The 27,389-nt window shown below is 41.0% G+C and overlaps 1 protein-coding gene across 2 annotated transcripts in view; it reads right to left on the reverse strand.

Moving 5' to 3' along the window:
- Positions 1 to 14,187: 14,187 nt before the first annotated feature.
- LOC139136952 (ski oncogene-like) overlaps positions 14,188 to 27,389 on the reverse strand; it is a 40,205-nt gene continuing 27,003 nt past the window's right edge. The window contains exons 2-6 of one of the 2 annotated variants that reach the window (XM_070704824.1): positions 22,841 to 23,085; positions 21,817 to 21,909; positions 21,212 to 21,405; positions 20,185 to 20,390; positions 14,188 to 19,673 (exon numbers count right to left, since the gene is read on the reverse strand). In XM_070704824.1, the coding sequence (XP_070560925.1) occupies positions 19,218 to 19,673; positions 20,185 to 20,390; positions 21,212 to 21,405; positions 21,817 to 21,909; positions 22,841 to 23,085 (1,194 nt within the window). In that variant the 3' untranslated portion in view covers positions 14,188 to 19,217. The remainder of the gene's footprint in view (positions 19,674 to 20,184; positions 20,391 to 21,211; positions 21,406 to 21,816; positions 21,910 to 22,840; positions 23,086 to 27,389) is intronic. The other variant, XM_070704825.1, reaches the window with a different exon arrangement.

Below are 27,389 nucleotides of genomic sequence, written 5' to 3' on the forward strand. Positions count from 1 at the left end.
ACATCCCGAAGTTTTACGATCGTTTCTGATTTTGACCCGAAATCTCCCGAACGTTTGTTGTTGTGCTGATTGACGATATTCTAGGGAGTCTACAATAAGTTCGAACGACGCAATTAATTTACTTCCCACTGCGAAGACTATACAGCATTATGCCATTACCTCAGGTAAGTGTTGTAAAACGTCTCCTTAGTTTTTGTCGTTTTCATTATTCTAAATCAGCTGTATTATATTTTTAACCAATACCACATAAACATCAGTTTTTACGCGTCAAATATTAGCCGCCTCCGATGACTACATTTTGTCGTCTGCCACACAGTACGCCGCGCGCGTGGTATGTGTCTATGCATACCACTCGGCGGCCGCTATGTATCAACCGCACGTAGGCCTAATTGTGCTAGTCACCTGTGCGAATTCTGGTGGAATCAAACTTTGTTTTCCGTTTTTTCTCAGAGTCAGTAAGACTAGGCTTTCCCCAGGGGGCATGACCGATCACCACGCGAGTAGTACTGTGGCATACAGCAGCGTAAGCGTAAACTCGTACTCCATAGCTTAATTGACAATGGACCCAGTTCGAATGGTCCATGTTCGGAAGCTGAATTTAGGTGGGCCACCGGAATTAAAACTTTTACTTTTTTGAGGACATGTTTTTATCGATATCTCTTGATCCGCGCGCAGTCGCCAAGTCAAATATCGACCGTTAGCATTAAAAAAATGTGCTTTAAAAATGTTACCCAGTGGGAGTGCCACTTTAATACCAGCAATAATCCTGACGACATTAATATTAATTATACTAGTATGTTGCCTTTCATTCACTTGTTTTCTTCTACAGCATTGGTAAACCGTGACGAGACTACGCGCATCGTGTGATAAGCTGCTTGCTGCTAGCTCTGTGATGTTTGTATAGACCACAGTCCCTCTGTGGATAGAGGGACTGTGTATAGACAAATGTGATACTTATTTGAAAAAAATTGCACTTATTGTGCCATGGAAAGCAAACATTTAAAGAGAAACGGTCGTCGGAACTGCGCATGTGCGACTTTCTTGTTTACATACAATGTATTTCATGCTCTATATATAGATGCATCATGTCAACATATCTGCAGCATTTAAATTTTACGATGTACATTAAGACAAACATGTTTTAACTTTCATCAATCGCTAACGTACCTTGGATACAGATTTTACATCGGTCGTAGGGGTCCGTAGCGATCTTTGAGCCACAGTCCCCTGTGAGCTATAGACGTGCGCCCCATAGACGTGTGTACATATGCTTGTACACACGTCTATGGGGCGAATAGTCCCAGAGCTGAATAGCTCACGAGTGACTGTGTTTGAGCGCAGTTCCGACCACCGCCTCCTTTTGTAAACGTTCGGTAGAGATGCACAGAGACACAGCAGCTTGAGTCATCAATACCTGGTTCTTTTATTTCCAATTCTACATTAATTCCAGGCAAATCAGTAGTACATTCCTGCCAGTACATTCAGTACAGAACAGTTAACTCTTATGCCAAGGTAAAGGAACGGCACGGAGGATAAGAAGAAGACCTGTGTACAAGAAGTACAGAAAATACCCATGTAAATAATTACACTGCTGTTTCAAGTTTCCACTGAGAAATCAAATTCACATACCTCTACATGCAGTACAGTAACAAATTCAATATATTGTTGCATCAGAGAGATTACATGCTGAGCAATGGATAGACTGGGTGGCTATTTCATCACAGCATTACAATAATAAAGACTTGTTGAATACAGTACTACAATTTGGACTGCATGTGAATAATACACAAAACTCACCCTGACAGGATGCAACCTGTGTCTGTAGCCTCATACAACCTCTGCAGTTATCACACTAAAACACCTGTTTAAGTAATAGGACAGCGGTGTAAGTGTCTTGCAAATTGTACAGAACATTCCATCAGTGTACGCTACGTGTAAACATTACATTACATTAAAATGTTGCCGCTCTAAGAGTCTACTGACAAAAATACCACCAAAATGTCCTGTGTTCAGAATGGCTATGACTAGGAGTCACATCATAAAGTACTAGACTCGGTTTTGTGTCAACAGTAATGTGAAATATCAAAGCAGAAAAATTACTGTGGCCACGAACAGTAAACACTGGCTGCTGAACGAACACTTGTCTGTGTGTCCGCACACATGTGCGTACGTTCGCATCCAGCTAGATACGAACTGAAAACGTCTATAGAATTGAATGAAAACTATTCTGAAAGACTTCAAATACAACACAAGGACGCTTACCAAGAGGGGGTTCATGTGAGTTCTCTGCAAGTTGTGATGAACGCACTCAAATTGTGATAAACTGACCGCTAAAACTTTCAATGTGCGCGCCAGAAATCACTGCACTATCAGATCTTTTGTGATCCACGCATGCGCCTGACAAAGTGCGCCCTCAAACACCTGAGTGAACAAAATTGCAGCCTCACACACTTCCCTGCTTGACGGTTAATGTCCCCATAACCAACATTATAATGAAATATACTAAACATTGCAAAATACAACATTAAAAATTCTGTGAATTTAGTAACTGTGTCATGAATAGATGTGACTGAACTAAATTGGCAAGAACTTGCGGATCAAGTTTTGATGGTAAATTAGCATTAGCATCACCAGAATTTGACTCACTAATTACCGATCGAGGCAAGTGATGTGGATTTGAATGTAACCCAGCGTTAACCCTTGTCGATCGCCTCAACTGTGGATGAGTGTCATCCGTCACAGAGTGTTCGGACTCTACACTGGAATGTTCAGGCAATCCTGTCCTGGAGGGTTGCGGTGGCTCTGAATGGGTTATCAAGGTACGATCTTGATCTTCTGCCTTGGAGTCATCGCCTGGAACATCTATGGAGATGCAAGTGGCCGTTTCCTGGTTCTCTGATTGACTCACCACTTGATCCCAGCTTTCGCTGTCTATGCAAAAGTCATCGTCAACTTCACTATTAACATCCTCGGAATGTTCATCTTCGAGGGATATTTCTGGATTATAACCGTTGTCAATATCCTTGATCATATGCCTAGCATCAAGCAACTCACACCTGTTCACAGTTTTCACTGGCAGTTCTTTGCTGAAAGGTTCAATGACATAAGTGTGACCTCCCGTGTCCAGCCTTTTGATCACACGGTATGGTTCAGCACTCCACTTGTCTTGAATCTTGTTCCTGCCTCTAATGGCTCTGTTCCTACAGAATACAGTTGTGCCTATGGGCAAATCAGTGTTGTCCGCCTTGGCATCATTCCTATCTCGCCTCCTCTTAGCTTCTTTCTCAGTATTTTGGGATGCAGCCTCAAAGGCTTCATTCAATCTCTTCTGGTGTTCAAAAACCCAATCATCCATCTGGCTCTCTGTGCTTGCACAAGCCTCTGTACCCAGCAGATGATCTATTGGAAGGGTAGGCTCTCTTCCAAAGAAAAGATAGTGTGGCGAATAGCCAGTGGAGGAATGTGGCGTAATGTTATACGCGTAGACAATCTCCGGCAAGTGTTCAGGCCATTTCCGTTTCTTCTCTGGAGCAAGAGTACGCAGCCTATCGTGAAGGGTACGGTTAAAACGTTCGCACTGGCCGTTCCCTTCTGGGTGATATGCCGTGGTATGACTTTTCCTGACGCCATAAACTCGACAGAGTTCCTGTATCACCTTGCTTTCGAAATTGCGACCCTGGTCGCTATGGATCCGTTGCGGGACGCCAAATCTCACGAACCAATCTCTAACAAGAGTGCGCGCTACAGTCACAGCTCTCTGATCCCTAGTTGGGATTGCCTGAGTAAACTTTGTGAATATGTCAGTGAGGACAAGAACATCTTCTATGCCGCTGGAACTGGGTTCGAGCACTGTGAAATCCATTGCAAGTACTTCTAGTGGTCTTGAAGCAGTCAAGGAGCCCATGGTGGGGTGTAACCGCTTCCCTGCTTTGGCCAAAGTACACCGTTGGCAAACGCGACAATAGTCAGCAACTTCTTTTATCATGCCTGGCCAGTAACATCTGTTCCTAACGAGTGCTGTAGTTTTCTCTGCAGACTGGTGTCCGACCTGATCGTGAACGGCGTTTAGAACTTTTTCTTTCAGAGAACTTGGAAGTATCAGCTGATTGACTTCTCTCCCTGCGTCATACACAACACGATAGAGAACACCGTCCTTTTCTTGGATCCTTTTCCAATTTCGAAGAAGTTTGCGGGCTTCTTTTGATTCTTTCATCAGTTGGCGATTGGTTGGGGCGTGTCTGGAATTCCAGTAGAACCACAGTCTACCCACAACATCATCAGTTGACTGCATCAGCTTAAGGTCACATTCCTGGATCGAGGGAAATGTAGAACTTGCCCTGGGTTCCATTTTGCTTGACTTCGCCCTAACTTCGTTAAGCAGCACCCTTGCCGTTTTCTGTTCAGCTTCAATACGAACAACCTGGGGCACAGGTGTTGAGGATCTGGCACTCGAAGTGTCCTTAGTAACGATGTCTATGTGGATTTCTTCTAGTCTGGCATACTCTCCCTGATCAGTGTGATTCCTTTTCCGGCTTAATGCATCAGCGTTCCCGTTACTTTTTCCAGATCTGTACTTTATACTGAAGTTAAACTGTGCCAACTCAGCTGCCCATCTCGTCTCAGTGGCTCCTAGCTTGGCAGTAGTCAAGAGGTAGCTGAGCGGGTTGTTGTCTGTGTAGACGGTAAATTCCGCACCAATAAGGAGGTCGCGATATTTCTGGGTGATAGCCCAACGTAGTGCTAATAGCTCAAGCTTCATGCTAGAGTAATTCGACATATTTCGCTCATTGGGTTTCAAACTTCTGCTGGCGTAGCTGAGCACAACCACCTTATCACCTTGCTTCTGTGATAATACAGCCCCCAATCCATGGTAGCTTGCGTCCGTCTCCAGGATAAAAGGCAGTTTAAAGTCTGGATATCCTAACACTGGTGGTGAAATGAGAGCTTGCTTCAGTGCCAAAAAGGATGCTTCACATGACTCGTCCCATGACTCAGTGACCACCCTGTGTAGGTTGCGCTTGTTGGCGTGTACTCTCTTGTCCTTTTTCTTACCATGTGTATCGTCGGGTTTCTTCAACAGGTTCTGTAGAGGTGCAGCTGTCTTTGCATAACCTGGTATGAACCTCCTGTAGTAGCTAGACAGGCCTAGAAACCCACGCAACTCACGCTCCGTCTGAGGTCTTGGCCAATCTTGTACTGCCTTCACTTTCTCAGGCAACGGGGCAGTACCATCTGCACTCACGGTATGGCCTAAATAGTGGACCTTTGTGTGAAAAAGCTGGCACTTTTCCGGTTTGACTTTCAAGTTGAGTTTGGTCAACCGTGACAAGACCATCTCAAGGCGTTCCAGAGTTTCCTTGAACGTTGATCCAAACACTAGGATATCGTCCAAATACACAAGGAGGGTCTGGAAGTTTTGATCACCAAACACCTTGTCCATCAGCTTCATAAATGTAGCCGGTGCTCCTGACAAACCAAATGGCATCTTGACAAACTCATAGTGACCACCTGTGCCTGACAGGAAGGCAGTTTTCTCGATGTCCTGCTCGGCGACCGGTACTTGATGGAAGCCATGGGCAAGATCGAGACTACAAAAGTACTTTGCCCCATTCAACACGTCCAGTGCCTCCTCTATTCTGGGGAGCGGATACGCGTCCTTGCGCGTCTTGGCATTCAGTGCGCGATAATCAACACATAAACGCAGTTTCCCGCACTTTTTGCGAACCAAAACGATAGGAGAGGCGTATGGACTGCTCGACTCCCTTATAACACCTGCATCCAGAGACCTCTGGAGGTATTCTCTCACCTCGTCCCATTGATGTGGTGGCACTCTCCGGTAGGGTATCTTAACTGGAATGTCATCAGTGGTGTGTATTTCATGTTCAACCAAATCGCAGGAACCAATGTCGTTGTCATGCATACTAAAGGTTTGACAGTACTTGCCAACTACCTCATTCAAGTCATCTTGTTCCGCTTCACTAAGTTCACCAACATCCATCTTTGATACAATGTCCTTCACAATGGATGAAGTTGTTTCGTCCCGATTGGACATTCTCACTTGGACTGAATTCTCGTCAATCTTATGAAATGTGACAGTCGGTTCAAGAGTTGCAGACTTAGCAACTCCAATGGGCGTACGTGGCTGCAAATAGACATCAGCATCACTGAAGTTAGCAATTTGCATGGGAACTCTGCCAGCACGACCCACAGACACATATGACGCTCCAACTGCAAGTCCGTTTCGTAGCTCAGCCACGCGGGCTTCATGTCTTTCAATGACGGCATGATATACTTGTCCCTTAGCAGCAGGCCTGACAGAACCTTCAACAACACTGATTGATCGAGCGGGGACCAAATAGGCTTCCTACCAGCAACACGAACAAGGTGCATGTCGTTGGACGTTGCGATTGTCTCTTGACTCGTTACCATCGGCCTATACATCTCTACTGCATGTAGAAGTTTGACCTCACCATCGCCTAGTGATGAAGATAACTTCTTGTGGTAATCATCACCATATTTACAGACTAACTTTTGTCTAATATCCCGTAGTACATTAGATCCGATCACACCAGGAACTCTCCTTTTCCGGGCCTCGACAGGAGTGTTGACTGGATCACGTACCACAAGGAATCCAAGACCATCAAACTTCATATTGAATACAGTCACGGAAAGCTCCACATACCCACTGTAGGGGATTTCCAACCCTTGCGAAGCTGTAATCGTGATGCACGAGGAGACATCTACCAGTTCCCCTTCCTGAGTCAAATACTCCCTGAAGAATCTATCAGTTATGGTCGACACCTCTGCGCCAGTGTCAATCAAACATGCCGCCTCAACACCACCTAACTTCACCATTGTCGTTGGACAGTCACCAATTGCTTTAAGTATGATTGAGCCTCCATTAGTCACAGTCTCGCCTACCACATGGCTCACGGTAGTAGGCTTGCCTAGTTTAACTCATCAGTCTCGGCTCTCCCATTGGTATCAGTAGCACTTCCATTTTGTCGATCACGTTTCTTGGGACAGTCTCGACTTATATGGCCAATAGCATCACACTTCCAGCATCGCCTCTTACCATCTGCAGATACAGTAGGCTTTGACGGCTTTGTTCTGGTACTAGTGTTTCTATTTTGTATCATAGATGTCAACAGTTCTAACTGCTTCTGCTGGGCTGCAACCTGTTCACCTTGTTTGACAATCAGAGCGCGCAAGTCTTCCTCTGCTGCAACCTCACATAAAACGGCACCACGCTTTGCCCGTGAACGTCTTTCAGTCCGTCCCATGAGAGTTATGACATGGTCTCTAGCATCGAAGAATGATAGAGAAGGCTGGTCAGCATTCAGACGTCTGAGTTCTGTTCGTAGGTTGTCATCTAACACGGCCTTGGCAAGTCGATTTTTCAGTTGCGTTTCCCTACCTGGTTTGAACGATGGATCAAGTTGGATGATTCTATCATACAGGTTCACCAGCTCCAGGGAACAAGCCACTAAATCTTCTCCATCCTTCTGGTGGTACGCAAAAAAGCGCTGTTGTAATTGTGGCAACGTGTCACCATCACCAAATACTTTAGTCAACACTGCAAATATCTTACTTGGATCCGAGCTTATGCTCTTCCCTCTGCCCAATATTTCACGTCGTGCTTTGCCAGACAAGTTTTCAATCAGAAACGCTGCTTGTTCATGGCTGGTCAGACCCCTTGATGCAATTACTGCTCTGGCATCTTCTATCCAGTCTTCAATGAGCAGCCCTGATTCACGCTTGCCATCAAATCTGTCAATTTTTTGATTTGGTGACACATATACCATCTTTGTAGCTGCACTTTTACTGGCATGGCCTGAAGGTGACTCGACTTCAGAGGCAACGTGTTTCTTCTCTGAAACCAGCCTCTTGATTTCTCTCTCTGCCTCTCTGGTATTAGCAACTGCCGCTGCAGCCTCATCGTCTTTACGAGCTACTTCTGCCTTCAAGCTTGCTATAGTATCCTGTAACTGTTTCATCTCCTGCTCAGTGATCTCTACCTTCATTGCCGTAGGGTTGGCCATCCTGAATAGATAACACTTTACCACAGAAGTACACTAGTATGATACGTTACTACACTGGAATCGATAGCAAGTGACAATTTTGTTCAATGACTGAAATTATATCTGTGTATCATAGCAACCTATGGCATTACCATAAAACATTCAAAAGTTTCTACAAGTATCAGCAGTAATATTGTTCAATATGTGTAGTCACTTTAAAACATTTCTAAATGTTCACAGCACAGTGACACTTCTTCGTACATAGCACATATGTGTGTCCAGAACAGTTCAGCAGTACAGCATAAACTTGTCTTTTCATACAACTGCACAAACACCATCACATCCGGATACAGTCAGGGTCTTCGATGTAGAATATTGATGAGGAAATCCTGCCGACTACGCCATGTGTAACGTTCGGTAGAGATGCACAGAGACACAGCAGCTTGAGTCATCAATACCTGGTTCTTTTATTTCCAATTCTACATTAATTCCAGGCAAATCAGTAGTACATTCCTGCCAGTACATTCAGTACAGAACAGTTAACTCTTATGCCAAGGTAAAGGAACGGCACGGAGGATAAGAAGAAGACCTGTGTACAAGAAGTACAGAAAATACCCATGTAAATAATTACACTGCTGTTTCAAGTTTCCACTGAGAAATCAAATTCACATACCTCTACATGCAGTACAGTAACAAATTCAATATATTGTTGCATCAGAGAGATTACATGCTGAGCAATGGATAGACTGGGTGGCTATTTCATCACAGCATTACAATAATAAAGACTTGTTGAATACAGTACTACAATTTGGACTGCATGTGAATAATACACAAAACTCACCCTGACAGGATGCAACCTGTGTCTGTAGCCTCATACAACCTCTGCAGTTATCACACTAAAACACCTGTTTAAGTAATAGGACAGCGGTGTAAGTGTCTTGCAAATTGTACAGAACATTCCATCAGTGTACGCTACGTGTAAACATTACATTACATTAAAATGTTGCCGCTCTAAGAGTCTACTGACAAAATTACCACCAAAGTGTCCTGTGTTCAGAATGGCTATGACTAGGAGTCACATCGTAAAGTACTAGACTCGGTTTTGTGTCAACAGTAACGTGAAATATCAAAGCAGAAAAATACTGTGGCCATGAACGGTAAACACTGGCCGCTGAACACTTGTCTGTGTGTCCGCACACATGTGCGTACGTTCGCATCCAACCAGATACGAACTGAAAACGTCTATAGAATTGAATGAAAAGTATTCTGAAAGACTTCAAATACAACACAAGGACGCTTACCAAGAGGGGGTTCATGTGAGTTCTCTGCAAGTTGTGATGAACGCACTCAAATTGTGATAAACTGACCGCTAAAACTTTCAATGTGCGCGCCAGAAATCACTGCACTATCAGATCTTTTGTGATCCACGCATGCGCCTGACAAAGTGCGCCCTCAAACACCTGAGTGAACAAAATTGCAGCCTCACACTTTCAAGAGTTACGTCAGTTCGAGTCTGCTCCCTGTTGGTGCAAACTGCTCCCCGGGCCCATCTGTACAACAGGCGACTTTGAGATGATTAATGCTTATGTCTGAATTTGACAAAAAGACTGTAAATCATGTAACGTGCCTTGGTATTGGTCGAAAAGAATTATCCACGGTTCCGTACAGTAAGTTAGCCTAGGGGTTCCCTCTATTATGTGTACAAATTTCAAAATATCTTTGCATTGACGTACCTATATTTGTCAAATTCTTCGTACTGTCACTGTGTCGATGTATTTTATTTAAATTACGTTTATCACTTTTTGAACTCTGCATGCGGATTTTTTGAACAGTGTCCACAGCAATCGTCGCCACAGTGCACTCATTTCTTTTCCCCGTTCCAGTTTTCTTAGCGTCTTCCTTGAGTAATCTCTTGTACCAAGCCACGTGCGCCGCGGCAATGCCGATGGCTGAATGCGAAGCAACACACTCCTTCGCACCAGGCAATAGAAGTATTTATCCGCGATTCGAAAAATAAATTATGACGAAATTGCCCACTCAGGAGTTTGTGTACCAAACCTAGTTTCACTTTAAATTTGGGTGAAATGTCTCGGCCATAGTACAAATGCCATCTTTGCTTTCGAGCAAGAATGAATAATAGTGGACACAAATATTGGGATACAAAGTGAAAGGGTTGTTTCCTTGAGCCTCTCGTGGTGCACTCATCTATCCCAGAACCAAGCGCTAACGACTCCCTAGGTTACCAGTGATTAATGAAAAGCGCCGTCCACTAATCTACACTGTCGCAAGAATTATTCTAGAGTGCCATTCCGTATAAAATTGTGTTTCTGACTTACGGTAGCATGGCTCCTGACAAAGTTTGAAAGAAGACGGTGGAGTCTTTATCTGGGACAAATGTGTTCATTATCGAATCTTTCGTTTAGATTTACATTTTGCATATGCAAATTACCAAATTGTTATTGTCCAAATTTATACCTCTGGTCACCCAGATAAATTTACGCCACACAGCAGAAAGAACTCTTGTCAACAACTTCAAAGACCGATTTGGAGTGGGGCGCCCTCCTGCGAGATACTTTATAGAGTTTTACAGCGATATCATCAACCGAAAAGGTCGGCAGTATAAATCTTCAAAAAGTCTAGCTTGCACACGGAGGCTAGGCGCCATGTTTCATACTCAAATTTTCAATGAAGCCGTCAAGGGCGTGTTACAGCTTTCAAAACGCAGCGACACAAACTGAGAAGAGAACGTTCTGTCAAGATTTGGTTAAATGTCATCGATCAAAAAGCAATTCAACTTCTACGATTTGTTCAAATCCTGAAGTATTCAGGGTAAAGTTGGACTTTGTAACTCAAAAATGGGTATGAGAGGGTAATTAATCGATTTACTACTATAGAAAGAACTTTATGCCATGCATTACTGGCTCAAAGATTGAGTACAAATGTAGCTAGCAAAATTATGTTTTAGGGCCGATTTTTTCTCAAAAAGTTACTTTAGCAATTATAGCAGTTTGGATGAAGAGGCCATTATTTTCCTAGACAAAAAACAGAGTTTCCTGTTCAAATTAAGGCGACCAATTTGTCGACTTAGCCTGTGTGTGTGTTATGGCACATCCTTAACTGAAAATTTTATTTAACACCAAATAAGCATTAATTTGTAAACAATACCGCTGCATGTTGTGCACATGTATATATCTCCTACGGGAACCCAGAAAATATGAAATATTACAGCTATTGTCCCTTTCAAGGAAGCAGCAATTGGACAAAATCTATACTTGTCAAGAGGTACATCTGTTTCTTCCGATGTAAGAAAGATAATATCGAGTTTACATCTTTTTAAAAGATTGTACACTCAGTACAATAAACGGAGTGGGCCTTGGAGGGGACTTTGGAAAGTGTACCGTAACCGTCCCAGATCTATTAAAGGTAGAACGCACCTCGGGGACAGATATTCACACTCTTAAACTTTCACAACTCTTTTCAGATATACCTCTTGTGGGGGTTCATTTTAAAGCTCTTGGTGTAAGAAAAACTTTTCACGGGTTTAGTTTTTCGAAATACGAAAATTTTATTTTTTTCTCCATAGCTAACTTTCGATGGTTTTTTCACTATTTTTATTTTATAAATCAATAGCAACTTCTTATTCTACTCCCTAAAGAATGTTGAAACACCCACTATTTAGCTTGTCAACTTAGCGTCTATATGTATAAAATGCATGAATATTGTTTACATTTTGAATTCTCGTCCGGACCAGAAGTCAATTTTCAACAATAACAATGCACTTTACAACCACAGGAGCTGAGTTGTCAAGCTGGATACTGTGTATATCAACATTCTTTGGGGAGAAGAACAAGGAATTATGGTTCACATTCAAAATAAAAATGGTGAAATTATCACCAAACGTTAGCAGCACTGGGGCTTTAAGTCTTTCACTTTCCAGGCGCATACTACCTTAAAACAAATCTTTTTTTTTTATTTTGTGAAGTCTCCTTTTAGAGATCGCTATTTTTCAGTTAGCTTAGGCTGGGGGAAATTATAATTTTCTAGTCATTTATATTAAACAAAACTGATGCCGCGGTGCGATTTTAGTTTTTTTTCTTTATTTCTTTTTTTTGGATATCGCTTTGATACGGGATCAATACAACATCTAGTATTTACACAGACTGCAAAACACGTTCTTTAACTCTCTAGCATTGTATTTAGGTCAATTGCTTTTATTGATACGATATTATGAATCATTGTGTGTTAGCTATTTGCTTGGAGAAACTACGATTAGAGTTTTTGAATGCTATAAAAAGTGGGAGAAAATACATGATGCTGTGCAGATTTCAAAATGATTTGCTAATGGACAAGAAACAAATCTGATTTTTCGCCTTATCAGTACACTGTTCTTAAAGTCTACATGTTTGCTCATTTGTAGATTTTCACTGCTTGAATTGGGAGGGAGGGGAGAGGGGCTGAAATGTTTTCTTACCGTAAGAATATTGGAGACAGCAGTTGGCAGTAGTTTTGATGAGCACAAGGGATGATGGGATATGTTGAGCATAGCAACAGATGCACCGTACGGATCCCATATGCATAGCCACAGACGGGGCGGCCCCATCCCTTGTGTGTGCTCACATCAAAGCCAGTGGATTCAATGAAGTTTTGAACATCTTGTTTTTGTGAACATGGAATATTTTTCGCGACCGGAATTAGCACGGGGAGTATCCATCGTCGTAAACCCCATCCCCTTTTACGGCAACACCTTTGCGTAACCTTGATTTTTTTGGCGTAGGTCCGCGGCCGCGGAGCGTAAACCATGCTCTGAATCGTATGGGAACAGCTAGCGGCCATTTTGAATGGTAAATATTTGGTAAATCTGGGGGTATTTGTGTGTGTACGTCAAGATTATTTCGATTTTTATTGCCGATAATATGAAATAGAATGTTCTGAGCATAAGTCGAACACTTTCAGTTCTGAGGCTCACACTACCTCAAGGCATATCTCTTGAAATCATGGTACAACAGGGAAGCAAAGAAAGCAAACAAACCATACAAAAATATAAACGAATAATTAAATATGAGAAAACATAAAATTCAGTAACAATTTACATTATAGACTGAACAACACAAGCAGCATATTCAGGATGTAGCAACGCAATCACCACTCCCTGACACTCAAGTCACATGTTGAATATATTGCATGCATTGTGCAGTCAATTATTTCCAATTCTTATTCAATTTATTACTTTCTTATATCTTTCAATTGTTTATCCTGGCCTCCCCGTGATAGGACACACTGTTTTATGAGTGTATCTCACTCAAACCTGAGAGATCTCAGTTTTCCATTGTAAATAAGTTGAATCAACTTGTTTTCTCTTCAGTCTCATCAGGAACTCCCGGCCTTGTATGAAATTGCCTAAATGGCCAGAAATGTTAACTTTTGATTTTTTCAATACTTTTATTTCATATATCAAGTGCAAGTTCTTCATCTACTTCCAAAAGAATGTTGAAACATCGATTACTTAGCTTGTTAAAATAGCGCCAATATGTGTAAAATGTAGTTTGTTTACATTGGAATTCTAGTCCAGAATTCACTTGTCAACAATAAAAATGCAGTTTACACATTTACTGGCTGAATTGACAAGCTGTATATCAACATGCGGGGAGTAGAACAAGAAATTAGTGTTGGTCATAAAAGCAAAAATAGTGAAAAAAATCATCAAAAGTTAGCATGACTGGCCCTGCAACTGTTGACAGGGCTTCATTCAATGTCAAGGTCACCATAAATTGATTCCTGCGTAGCTGATTGGCAAAAGCAATCACTCCCTCAGAAAGTGAAAGTCAAAATAGGAAAAAGTGACTGTAGAATGTCTGGAACAATGGCCGTGACCTTTTGAAATTCTTTCATTATTTTTTGTTCAGTATTAAAGTCAAGTACATCTTTCTCAACAGTGAGTTCAAATACAAGGTATTAGCCCCGTCAACACAATGAACATGCAATGTCACCATTGACAACTGAATTCTAGTCCAGACTAACATTTATATTTGCCAGTGATAACAGGATACATGACACACACGCAGGAGGCATTCGTGAGCTGAACACTGTGTGCACTTGAACATGAGCGTGGACATCTGCCATTACACACATCTGCCATTACAAAAAAGACAAACACCGATGACCAAGCTTTTTCAAAGTAATACATTTTATTTGATCTTACTTGACAACATACCACAGGATTGAGCCACCAAGGCCCAATAGGAGCAAAGATATCGACACTAATTATCATATCGACTGGCAAATTACAATCTTTTTTCCAGTTTTCACTTTTTCATTTGCATCAATTGCAAATCATGTGCCAGTCACATGATACATATATTATCATACATATATTTAAGAAAGGCTTCTCCAATGACAGTGTAATAATTGAATTTATAATGAGCTAGTGAATATTATACTGGCATTTTAGCCAATCACCACTTTATATGTAGTCCGCCATTAGCATATCATGTGACAGTCGCATGTACCAGCAGCAGAGTTTTGGGTAGACGATGTAATATTCGAGGCAATTATTATATTATATTTTGACTGACAGTTTGCAGAACTTAATTTGAGCAGGTCTGACGGGTACAAAGAAAAAAGAAGTCAAAAAATTTACAAAACTGGATTTACGAACACGTGAAAGCTGTGACATGTCAGTTTACAGACGACAAAATTCTAGAATGGAGTTGAAGTGTATGTTCAACCAAAGCTTGAGTACCATGCGGACACACACAGAAGAAAAGTTTGTGACTTTTCACAGAAATAGACTTACAGACGCATCAAAGCAGATTTTCACATCTTGTTGTGCGTGATAATGCAGGAAACCTGTTCCGTTCTTTGTAAAACGTGACAACGCACCAGCCACTGGAGCTAACGTAGGAATGGGACATGTCAAAAAATAGCATCCAAGCAATTCGTAAAACACTAGCCATTGACAGAAACCGAACAAGAGGAAATAAAGCACGTGGCAAGAAAAACAAAATATTTCCAACTGCAGTATGTTGCTCTCACAAATCATACACCAAAAATACAAGAGTACAGTACTTGCTTTTCTATTGGCTACATAAAAATGAATAATAATGATGTCAGCGAATAATAATTGCGTCATGTGACTTCTAATAAACCAATAGGTAGGCCAGCTGCTAATAAAATGGAAGTTGATACAAATGAAATTCACTTATTTGAAAGCAGTAGATGTACACTTTCAAAGTCTCTGTACAGCATGATTATGGTATGTTATATCCAAGTACTGGCAGAACGATATACATGTAACTTTTTCTTAAATTTTTACTGAAACTATATTCTGTAAAGTTCAATAAAATGTCTTTTACTCTGTGCAATGAATACTGAAATATTGTTTCGTAAGAAGCTTACAATAAACTAGATCTGCGAGTGTCTTTGTTTTTTTTCTGATTCTGTATTATTTGTGTTCCTGAGAAGTATAGTCCAGAATGCAAAAGATTCTGGGTCAATTTGTACTGAGTACTTGGGTAAAGTGAGATTTTTTATATCTATAAAAAATGGTGGTTTTTGTTGACTTTTCCTTTTCTGTTGATGCTAAAAAATATTCTAATAATAACCTACGCGTCCTAACAAAGCTAGACTACTTTTAGCAGTATGTCAAAATTCCAAGATGGCTGCCGGATCATGGATTGTTGGTTTGGTACTTCACAACTCTTGACACAAAACTGCCACGTTATTTACGCAATATAAAACACAGAAAATATACTGGCCTGAGAAGCTTAAGGGGGAGGGGAAGAACACATATCCAATATTGACACTCCGCTGCTGCAAACAAGATCATCTAGCAAGTCCTCTCTCCTCATGCACAGCAAAAAACAAAGCCAGTGTACAGACACTCCATCACCTGTATTTACACGAGCCAATCGTTGATTTCCACTTGAAGGGTCAAGCATGATGCAATAGCTAAACATGGCTTCATGCCTCTTTCACCAGATACGGACATGTGCAAATTGGCACTGACTGAGTAATTTTTCATCAAGTTTTTTGAGAAAACGGGAGTGACAATAAACAGGTTCCTTACAGCCTGGAGGAGCAATTCTCATTGAAATGAGGGTGAAACAACTTGTGACTGAGAATTTATTCCGTCATGAGGTCTTCATGTTCACAATCTTAGTTTCTTGGACATTATGGAAATCATTTACATGTGCATGAACAGTTGGAACAACGTGTTTCTTAAAAACTGTGTCGACAGGCAGACAAACAGATTGCTATCCACATAAGCGACATAAATTTATAGGCACAATATGTATCAAAATGAGGTACAATTATTTGTTATATCCTGTCACAATTACGCAAGAGGTGGAAAAAAGTTTTCGGGTCAAAATGTCCAAATCACTGGGGTTTTTTTACCCCCATGGTTTGTCACACTCCTTCATTCACTTTCACAGAAGGATAAATCGGGAGCCACTTCACACAATACCAGACTGAAAAAATTTACACAAATACTCCACATGGGTGTGTCTCTATGACAAATATCTACCATACACACAAGGCGTCAAAAATCGTGATTTTCCGGCAATGGCCCCGACTTGGTCTACACAATCAAACCCTTGAGGGCGCTACTTGTGGGCAACTTCAGTGCCTTAACCCTTCTCCTCCTGCCTCACTGACACCCTGCGCAGTCTCTTTTTCTGGCACCAAGGTCAAGTTCAAGAACGTCTGATAGTAGACCAGGCGGCGAGGCATCAGAGGGCAAATCGAAACCTTTCACACACAGACACAATGACAAATTTGAAAACAGGCAATTCTTGGACAAGTGGAAATTATTACTTCACTTTGTGGGGCGAGCTGTACTATGCTCAGGGACAGCAAAGGCATTTCAAAATATGCACTCGGACATTTAAATAAAGACCTGCTACACGACACGGCTACAGAGCAAAACTAATAGCAAAATATTTACGAAAACAATTCAGCTGCATTGTGTCTTACAATCATCATCATCCCACTATTCCACCATCTAACCAGAGTAAATATCGTTCTTTAATATAATTACGTACAAACTACGCATATTTTTTACTTCACTAGATATAACTCGGAAAAATTAAATCAACTAAAACAAAATATTTCTGTAGAAACGTAGTACAGATCCTTTGTCTCTTCCTTCTGCAGTACAAAAGGGTTTGCTTTGAGTCCTGAATGAGACAATTGAGTAATAACAAAGGTTTTGTTCAAATTTCAAACTCCTTCAAAAATTCCATATACACTACCGTGGGGCAGTGTACAGATATATATCTTAAAGTCTCTTTCAATATTTTCTGTGCCCCCCTTTGCAACACAACCCTCTCGGAGTTGTTGAATATCCTCTGACACTTTGAAGCCGGAGAAATCATAGATGGCGCTGTCAAAAGGCGATTGCACAGTGCTTTCTTGTGTATTTGGTGATGTCTTACACGTAAAACCTACTTCCGCCAAATAAAAATAATCACACCTAACCAACGGCACTGCGGTGGATATTTTTTGCCCAGCACGTACATTAAAACGTCACAACCCAAAACAGATGGAAAATTCACCAACACACTGTTCTGTGCATCTCCTAAGAACTGACAAAAACAATAATGCTCCCGAGGTCAAATAGTGTCAGAGTGGAGCACCCACGTACGTGTGAAACTTCACAAGGTTTTTTTTTTTTCTTTCTGTCAGTTTGAAGTAATTTTTATAAGAAAAGGGGTAACATTGAGCCACTAGTCGCACAGGACACTCTGCAACAAATAGCTAGCCCCACAGACTCAAATATAATTACAACTCCATAAATGTAAACATCACAACTCTTGTCTGATCGCTTCACAATATGCAAATGTCTCTACCTCTTGTTAAAATTTTGCTCAATATTATACAATTTTTCTCACTTACACCCCTCCCCACCAAAATAACAGCAACCAGCCAACCCCATCAAACAATTCACACACAATAGTACGGGTCAATGAATTCTGCGCCCGTAGCATTGCGTAAAGTTCTAAAAACACCTATAAAACTGATGACCAGTGCAGTATCAATTTGATTTGCCCCTTGGTTTCTCTCCCCCTTTCTTTCTCAGTCAAAGTTCAAGTTCAGTTTTGCCGGCTGTAGTTGTGAATGGAAAAGTCTGGATCATTTGCTGTTCACATTGAGGAAGCTTGTAAAATGCATTTTACACATTTTAGGTTGAAGCGAAAGACACAAACACTCTTTCAACTTGCAACCATAAAAAGATTTGCTGACCTCTTATCATTGCAACCATTCTGACTGAACCCTATTCACCATCATGGTTTGGCCCAAACCCATTGTAACCAATGGTGAGTACGGACCTGCTCATAGGGAACTGGGGGTGAACGGGTTAAAGGCAACCTCAATGTGTCAACAAAGTGATCCACTTTGGAGCAAGAACCTAACCACAAAAATAAGTTTATGTGATCTACCACAAAATGGCTGTACCACTTTGTGACATGCACAGTAAGTGCATTTGCTTGGGGAAACTGGGTCCAACTCAAACTAATACTTGAAGTATGTCTGTAGTTCTAGTTTTGACATTTTTCGGAACCACGTCAATACAATGATGTTATCAAATGATCGACCACAGCCAAGAAGGTGATAGGACATGAGAGAGAGAGAGAGAGAGAGAGAGAGAGAGAGAGAGACACCCCCCACAGGGCACGTTCCTGACCTCTTCCCCATTCCCATCTCCTACAATCAATGAACACATCAACAGTCCCCTTAAACTCTTCAACTACCTTGTTAAAATTCAACTGGGTGGGAACAGTACATCCCCACCCAACCCCTACCCCACCCCACTTTCTAAAGCTCCAAAACCTGGCCCTAAAATCTGAAACTTACAACTGTACAAGTGCATTCTATAATGTTTAAATATAAGGTTACAAGATAATCAGCACCCTGCATGATCTGCGATAATATCTGACCAGAAAGTGGGAAAAAAAGATTAAAAGTTTACACTTGTACAATAGAAGACAAAAGAGACATAAAAATTTCTCGCTAAAATTTGTCTACTTTTTTAATACAGAGACTAATATAGAATATACTTATTATAGAAACTTTTGTATAATTATATGTATCCATGGATGTATTAACATGTTTTGTAACAATGTTCAACAGAAACTGATTCCCTGACTTGGCTTTTTAATATGCAGCATGCAGTGGTCCATTTGTTTTGTACACTGTTTACTGTTCTTTGTTTTCACTCTCCGTTTGCTTTTCTGCGGCGGCAGCTTCGCTTTTCTCGTCTGTCTCCTCCGTAGTGTTGTCCACTTGGCTCTCTTCCCTGAGTAAGTTGTTGTCCCTCAACTGTTGTTCGTACTCCTCGCGCAGCTTTCGCTCTCTTTCCACCTCCCCCCGCAGCGTGTCGCGCTCCTTCTCAACTTCGTCGAGTTTCTCCCTCAGCTGCTCCACCTGCGTCTTCAGCTTGGCCTTGGACTTGGAGATGTCGTTCAGCCTGTCAAAGCGCTTGCTGCGCGCCAGCTCCAGCTCTCTCTTCAGTCGCAGGCGCGACTCGTTCACTTCCTTCAGTCTGCGCTCGTGATCGGACCGTAGCCTTTCAATCTCCTTTCGAAGGCTGCGCTTGGCTTCGGTAGCCTCTCGGAGCTTTTCCTTTTTGGCAACTCGGAGGAATTCCAACTCCTAAGTGACAGAAATGGGGTAAGGTTTCTGAAATTAATGTAACATCACATGCTTTCATGGCAACAAGTATATCAGTGTGCTCAAAAGCTTCAAAAAAACATAGGGGTGGTCATTTTGCATATCAATGCATAATTTTCATACCTGTTCCTTATGAAAATGTATTCTTTGTATGGTTATATAACATATGAATAGATTGATCAAAAAACAGATAGGCCAACCCCTTAAATTCCTCTGCATATTTATTAAACATCATGAGAATGACCATACATCATATAACTTCAAACATAAAACCTTCTGATCTTGTATGAAAATTTATCTCATATTCACATATTAACCAAATAACTACTGGATTACTAAGCTTGTAACTAAACTGGGCTAGTGGGAAATGGAGCTTGGAAAGTGATATGACTCCGATGCCCTTGGGCTACAGATCTGAAAATGATTTGCTCACTTCTGACTGGTGTTGCTGAATGAAGGGGAGCAAAAAACACAAGGCTTCATAGTAACTTACCTGTTGGAGATTTTTCTTGGCCACCAGTGCTGCGTTTAGCCTTTCCTCTTTCTTCACTCTCAGCTTGGCCAACTCGTGTAGCAGCTTCTCCCTGGCTTCTTTGTTGTCCAGCGCGTTGTTCTCAAACGCGTTCTTCACCAGGTCCAACTCCTGCTCCAGGGAGCTCTCAATCATGGCGTCCGTCGGCGTAGCCTCGTCCGTTGGGGCTAGATTATTTGAAGATGAACGCCAATGTAAATGTAAATTTTCCTGCACGTTATCATCATATCTTGCTATTCTGCATATGTTTCGTCATTTTTGTCAGTCGCGCTTTGCGAAAACTTCCTCTGACTGAAAATATTTTATGCTTGATGCGCAACGTGTGGCCAGAAAGAATAATTAAATTGTCCCTCAGAATCACCACTCCTGTTTTGGCAAATTTTGAGATTTTTTTTTAATTATAGCAAATACTGTAGTTATTTTAATGCACTGCAATTATTTTCATGCTATCTGTTATGTTTTTTGTTTTTCTTCTGGGAGCATGTTGAAATGCGCAGAAATTTGTTCTGTCAACACTGACTGAATACGTAATGCCTCTATTATTGTGGACAGTGTAAAATCTAGACTCCAAGTCATCAGTAACAACGTTAACTAGTGGAACATTTCGCTGGTTTGTAAAAAAATTAAAAAATCCACTTGCTGCCTCTGTAGCTTTGCTAAAACAATCTGGGGAACAGTATTTGTTACTCTCTGGCCGAATGGTATTATTATAATGGTGAGGGAATTCTACATGTATTGTTTGAGTATTCAAATCTGAGAAACACTAATTACAAATGGATAATATTCATGAACAACTGACTGTGCAGAGTATACCTTGACATATGAAACTTGGAGCTAAAAGGTACCTGTATGGGCTTAGCAGATTTAATTCAAGGTTTTGATATTAATAACACTGCAGTAATTCATGATGAAGTCTCCTATTTCCATGTACAAGGTCAAATTCACCACCATGGTCATCAATAGCAATAGTGGATCTGTTTTGACTCACCAGGTTCTGTTAGAGTCTTGTCTTTGCCATCTTCTGCCTCCTTGTCAACCACTTCAACATTCTCCTTGTTTTCTCTCTCAATCCCAGCATTCTCTCCTTCTCCAGCTTTGCCTGGCTTGCCTTCAGGTGTCGGGCAGTGGCTCTTCTGCGTGGGCGGTGCCAACGCCACATTGGGCTGGAAGTGTTTGTCAAATCTGTGAAAGAAAAAAACAACAATGGGATGATGCATGAAATTTACTGCATGTTGTATGTTGTGTAACCCCCCTTCATTACCAAGCTATGGTACATTCTCATTGTCTTCAACAAGCTGTTACACCAATGTGCAGGGAAATGGGGGGGGTGAAGGGGTAACGATGAGGGACATGATCTCAATCAAAATTTACCGACTCACTAGATTGTCACATTCCAAAGCATTATACCTAGGAAGAGTTTCCATGCTATGAAATTTAAAACCAAGACAAAACACACTGGCTTATTACATATGCAATGTAATTGCTAAAGCATGGCTCAGTTATGTCTGTACAGATAAAAGGGGCTGTATTGATATATGCAGTGCACACCTCCCCCCTCCTGCCACCCCTAACAAGGCATGCATTTCACATTACCTGTTATCTGACGCTGAGGAGTGGGGTATCACTCTGTCTGGATGGAGCAACACTGGTGGCCCAGTGCTTAGATACGGAGGTACAACAAAGTGACTGGAAGAGAAAGAGGACAAGATACAGACAACGTCAGACACTATACCCTGCACACTGAGAAACAATATCGTCTTCCAGATATCCACAAACACAACGTGATACAGAGGGATGTGCTATGGTATATGGTATTTCATTTGTCCTGTGATTTTCCTGTTTACGTTTACATTGTAGTTTTAGTGGGAATGTGGGAACTTGCCATTTACCTGACCCCTAAATGACCTATCATGGCTCCATAAATGTCTATCAGTTTGATGATACATTCTCAAACAGCTCTTCTCTGAAATGTCGCTTGCTTTCAAACAAAAATTTGCATCTTCCTCTTGAGAATATTGAATTCAGGAAAATACATGCTGCAAACATTTCTATGATGATTATGTAAAGTGGGTAACAGGTAAGTTCCATGTTTCTGGGAAACTTCCATTTGTTGTGGTTTGATAGAGTCCCTATCCTTCCTTCTTTCTCAAAATTCTCTACACTATGCATTTCCACATTTCCATTTTTGTTATATGCATTTTATCCCCTTCAATTTTATTTCACTTTTTCCATTATGGTAGCTGTATGCAGCTTTTCCACCAGCACAGAATGAGAAATTTTTCTCCTGTTTCACACAGGAAAATTTTCTCATGACAGAAAGGGCAGATATTTGAAAATGGAACCAATCCCTCAAAACACTTGAACTGTATATGCTCAGAGTATTGGTGATCTTTGCCTGCACTTGTCGAATTCCATTTCATTTTGACTCGGCACAAAAGGACTACAAGAGCTGTACTATATCTTGTCAAAAAGAAGCACACATTGTATTTGATTGTTTTTTGATTGTTTTTGCAAACTGAAAACGATGGAACAAAACTTCAAACTACAGCACATACATTCACATGACAAAAACAAACGAATCACAATAATGATCTCTGGGGGCGCTATGACAACTCACCCTTCCCTGACTAGTCCGGTGGGGTCAACAAACCCTTCTTTCAGCTTGCCTTCTTTGCCAAGAGCTGTCGGTGACCACGGCCGGAATGCCGACAGACGATGAATGGGTGTGACAACAGAGTGAGGGTGACCCATCCAAATTCCACCAGAGGTAACGATAGCATCATGTCCATACGATTTATGCAGGGACAAACTATTCTCAAGCTTGGCTTTCTTCCCATGAAAGTGGACTTCGTCACCTGGCGACTAAAAAAAGAGAAAGAAATTTTTAGCATTCAAGACCTCACTCTTGTGAAAACACAACGTCAGACAGACTGGTAATATAAACAGAATGAAAAAATGCCACTTAACAGTAACTTGAAAAGAAAATTTTAACCCACAACTGCTATTTTCTCAGAGTGAAGTATCTGATTCAAACTCAATGAAAACCATATATGGCTTTCTAATCTTGACTTAACCTGATTCTACCCCCACCTATAAGTGTTCTTGAAAATAATACAGATCTACCGTTATGAACTGGAAGATATTATAAGCTAGGAAGTCTGTGTTAGGTAGCTGACCGATGAATGACCCCAAAAAAATCTTCTAGAATCACATGTGACCTCAGAATGACCCTCCCTGGTGACCTTCAAAGTCTAGTCACGTGGCCTTGAGGCCTTGCAGGCAGTTGCTGCCGCAGCACACGTGCAAAACAAAGCACGTTCTGTGACAAAAAATATACAAAAAGCCCTGGTTTGACAGAAAGCAGACACGGAGAGACATTTGTGTACAATCCAACTCATGAGTATTGGGCAATTTTGGTAATACCAAACCCGACAACTGGCCGTTTGTTATTTGAGCTCTTCTTGATACATATGTATTCAAATGCACAGGCGCTGTTTGGATCAGTCAGTGTCTCCTTGTAGTGTCTGCATATCAAACACGCTGGCATGGCTATCTATTGCAGGGTTCAGTAAGGCCTTGCCATGGAGCAACAGCACTGGTGGCAAACACACCTACACATGTGTGATAATTCATATCCAACTTGGATACAGTGTGTGTATAACCTCTAAATATTAAATTGCATCTTCACTCTTATCCCATTGTCTGTCCTGCTAAACAACGATTGACACACACACACACACACACACACACACACACATATATATATATACATTTTGTGTGTATATATATATATATATATATATATATATATATATATATATATATTTATTACATATATACATGTATGCACTCATACACACATACCTATGCACACACACACACACACACACACGCACAGACTTATCTATACACCTCACAATCCGTCTTCTCTATTAAAGCAACTATTTTCCCTTGATCAGTAAGAGTTAACACAACAACCAAAACACCGAAAACTGACAAATGAAACTGAAATTCCTCCTCCTTTTTAGAAAAGTCCTGCTAGTTCAAGGATAACAGCATAAATCTGTGTGAGACCACCTATTTCTTTGTATTCTCAGCAAGTCAAAACAAACTTCCCCGAGTGTGTAAAAGCCGCTGACTAACATCAGTAATCCCTTGTATCCGTAAAAGGAAGAGGCCTTTCATACACATGATGTATTGAAGAATCAAGAGCCATAAATTTGTTCTTTCTTCGCCAGTCCATTGATGGCGGACACAATGAAGACTATCAAAGCTTTATTGCACCCTAACAAGCTAGGATATTGCCTTTGCGTAACATGCAATGCCAAACCACTGGCAGTGAGGAGAATGACTGTCATGAGAGCAGCAAAATTCCAAGGTCCTATTCAAACTACCAGAGAATCCTTTCCTCATTCTCACTAACAAAACCCCATGAGTCCTTTTTCTTCTCAATGTCCCAACTTCCATTCACAAGCCGAGTTTTGGTGAACAATCAGTCCATTCACTGATGCGAAAGCTACTGATCATTTGAACCGAGTTCACAAAATATATTTATAAACCGTTTTGATGTGTACAACCATCAATACAATGAGATCAAATAAATGGGATACACACTGCTGCCAGTGGAGGATTAGAATTCTCTTTCTCTCCGGGGAGGGGAAAATGACCAGCGTTACATGACAAAGAGGATCCTTAGAGGCTACTGAGGTGTGCACTGGCCATGGCGGTCGTAAACAGTGTGAAGTGTTTTCAAAGCTTTGTACACTGGCCTTCAGAGTAACATAACAAGACCAGCAGTAGTGATGAATGGAACGAGAGAGAGTCCACGGAGACCATGAAATGATGAAAGTGTATCTCCCTTAAACAATAATACTTGTAATCCCTCCTTGCTGAGTGATTTTAACTTGGCCACAACAAGCAATATATCATATGACCAGCGACTGTAAAAAGTGCAGATGTAAATGGCCTAATCTTGTTGTTACCAAGTACCACGAACATTCAGTATCTGACTACAGACACACTTGAAAGTGCAAAGAACCCCGAAAGTCGAGTTCAGGTGGCACCACATGTCACAGGCACGCGGTTATCAACATCATTATTGACAACGGAGTTATTGATGGCCGTGAGACATGCACGGACTTCGACAGAGCAATCAGAACATTATGTGGCATGCATTTCAAGAGACCGACTGCAAAAGTTATTCAAAAAACCCAGTAAAATTGTGAATGAATGAATGCGTGCACATCACACACTTCGCATGACAACTGTTGATTACCACACAAGTATAAAACCTGGGGAAAAGTTGTTCTTTGCCTTGCATAGATGAAAAAATGGGGAGATTTCACATCAAGGACAGAGTCGCAGGTTGTAATATTTCATCCCACTGTAAGCTACAACTGTTGACACTTACACTGAGACGGTATTTCAGCATTTTGGAACTTATAACTGAGGGATTAACGGATTGACGATGATAAACAGAAACAATACAGCCAGACACATGAAAAGAACGCAAACATTTCAATTTTCCTTGTTTGAAGAGTGAAAGACTGACATGCTCAGATTGGACTCATTTCCACAGACTTATTATTCCTACAAAGGTAAAAAACTAACATGTCTGAGAGAGAGGACAAAACATTTTGTTACAATATTCAATGGTAGCACATACACGAACCAACAGGTAACCTGTGAAGTTCACAATCTTACAATTTACAGCTTTCTGATTTGATCAAAAATTTACATTGACGAAATAGTCCCTAGTCGAGTTCCTCCCACATTATAAATCATGTTGTTTGCGATAAAAATCTAAATAATAGATGAATGACCTGATGTATTGCAACTCGCATAATTTTAATGATAATATTCGGACAGGAGCTTGTGTGGCACAAAGGACCCGGCTACAGAAACATTTTCTACTTACATACAGATATCTATCAAAACCGAAACACTCAAAATCATTGAACAAACATCTCCTGTCTGTGAAAATACTTCTAAATGGGGAAATTGTGTTCAATCTCACAACCAACCACATGTAGCTTGAGCGTATAAAATAGAGTAATGGCGAATACATATGGTTCTCTGTCGGCTATATCAATATACATACTGTCTGTGTTTTGTAAATGGAAATTTAACAAAAGTCCCTTGGTTTCAAAATATTGTCAGAGCTAAGAGATGTCATTTGAAGATTTTTGAGTTTCCCTGTTCAATAATAAATCCGGATTAATTTGTAGGAATTTCTGAATGGCAATTGTAATACCCACCCCCCAAGGGATTACACATAGTTCAAAGTAAAATTCAAAGCATGCAATATTTTTAACGAAAATTTGGTGTGTGTGTTTGCGTGGGGGGGGTGGGGGGGGGGGGGGGGAGAGGGGAAAGGGCCCCGGCAATTTTCTTCATACAAATAACTACATTGATCAACCATTCAATGATTGCAAATTTATTCATGATTTTGATTACATAACTCATTCTCAATCATAGGTTACACTGGTCTGAAGCGTGGGAGTGGTGATAGAGAATTCTGCTTGTAGTATTTGTTACACATCTGACCTGTGTGTGTATGGCTCAACCTAGAATCCCACCATGTTTCCCACCAACACAGAGAAATTAAACCATGTACATTCTTTCTTCTACCTCATCGCAGTAATTACCATCTGCGTCTATCTCCAAATACCGCCACGCTCACGTGGTCATACCTTTTCCATATCCCTACAAACAGACGCAGATTAAAACCCACAGTGGCAGACAGACAGATTTTCAGGCATTCAGCTCTTCCATTTACAGCAAACACCCCCCTCCCCAAAGTGCATTCAAATCAAATGCTACCAACCTCTTTGACATACACTGACCTGCCAGAGAGCAACCTTTACTGTACGTCCTTGAGCCATTCAAATGGTTTGATAATTTTGTTTGAACTGCAGAGATACCATTTCAATCATTCGCACATTGCTGTCGCTTAATCATAAACTCATAATTTTTCCACCACTGTACATTCTGTGTAACATCACAAACCCTGCCTTCTTGTCCGAAACAACGGCTACATAAAATACAAGGACCAAAATTTAATTAAATTTTTCACAAATCCCTCAATCTCCTCCCCATGATAATGCTGTCATTATGTTTAATGCTGTTATTGGACACTATCTTCACAAATCTAAAATTTATCAGTT

The sequence above is a fragment of the Ptychodera flava genome, chromosome 7 (genome assembly GCF_041260155.1).
Source record: "Ptychodera flava strain L36383 chromosome 7, AS_Pfla_20210202, whole genome shotgun sequence".
In the NCBI taxonomy this organism is placed as follows: Eukaryota; Metazoa; Hemichordata; class Enteropneusta; family Ptychoderidae; genus Ptychodera; species Ptychodera flava.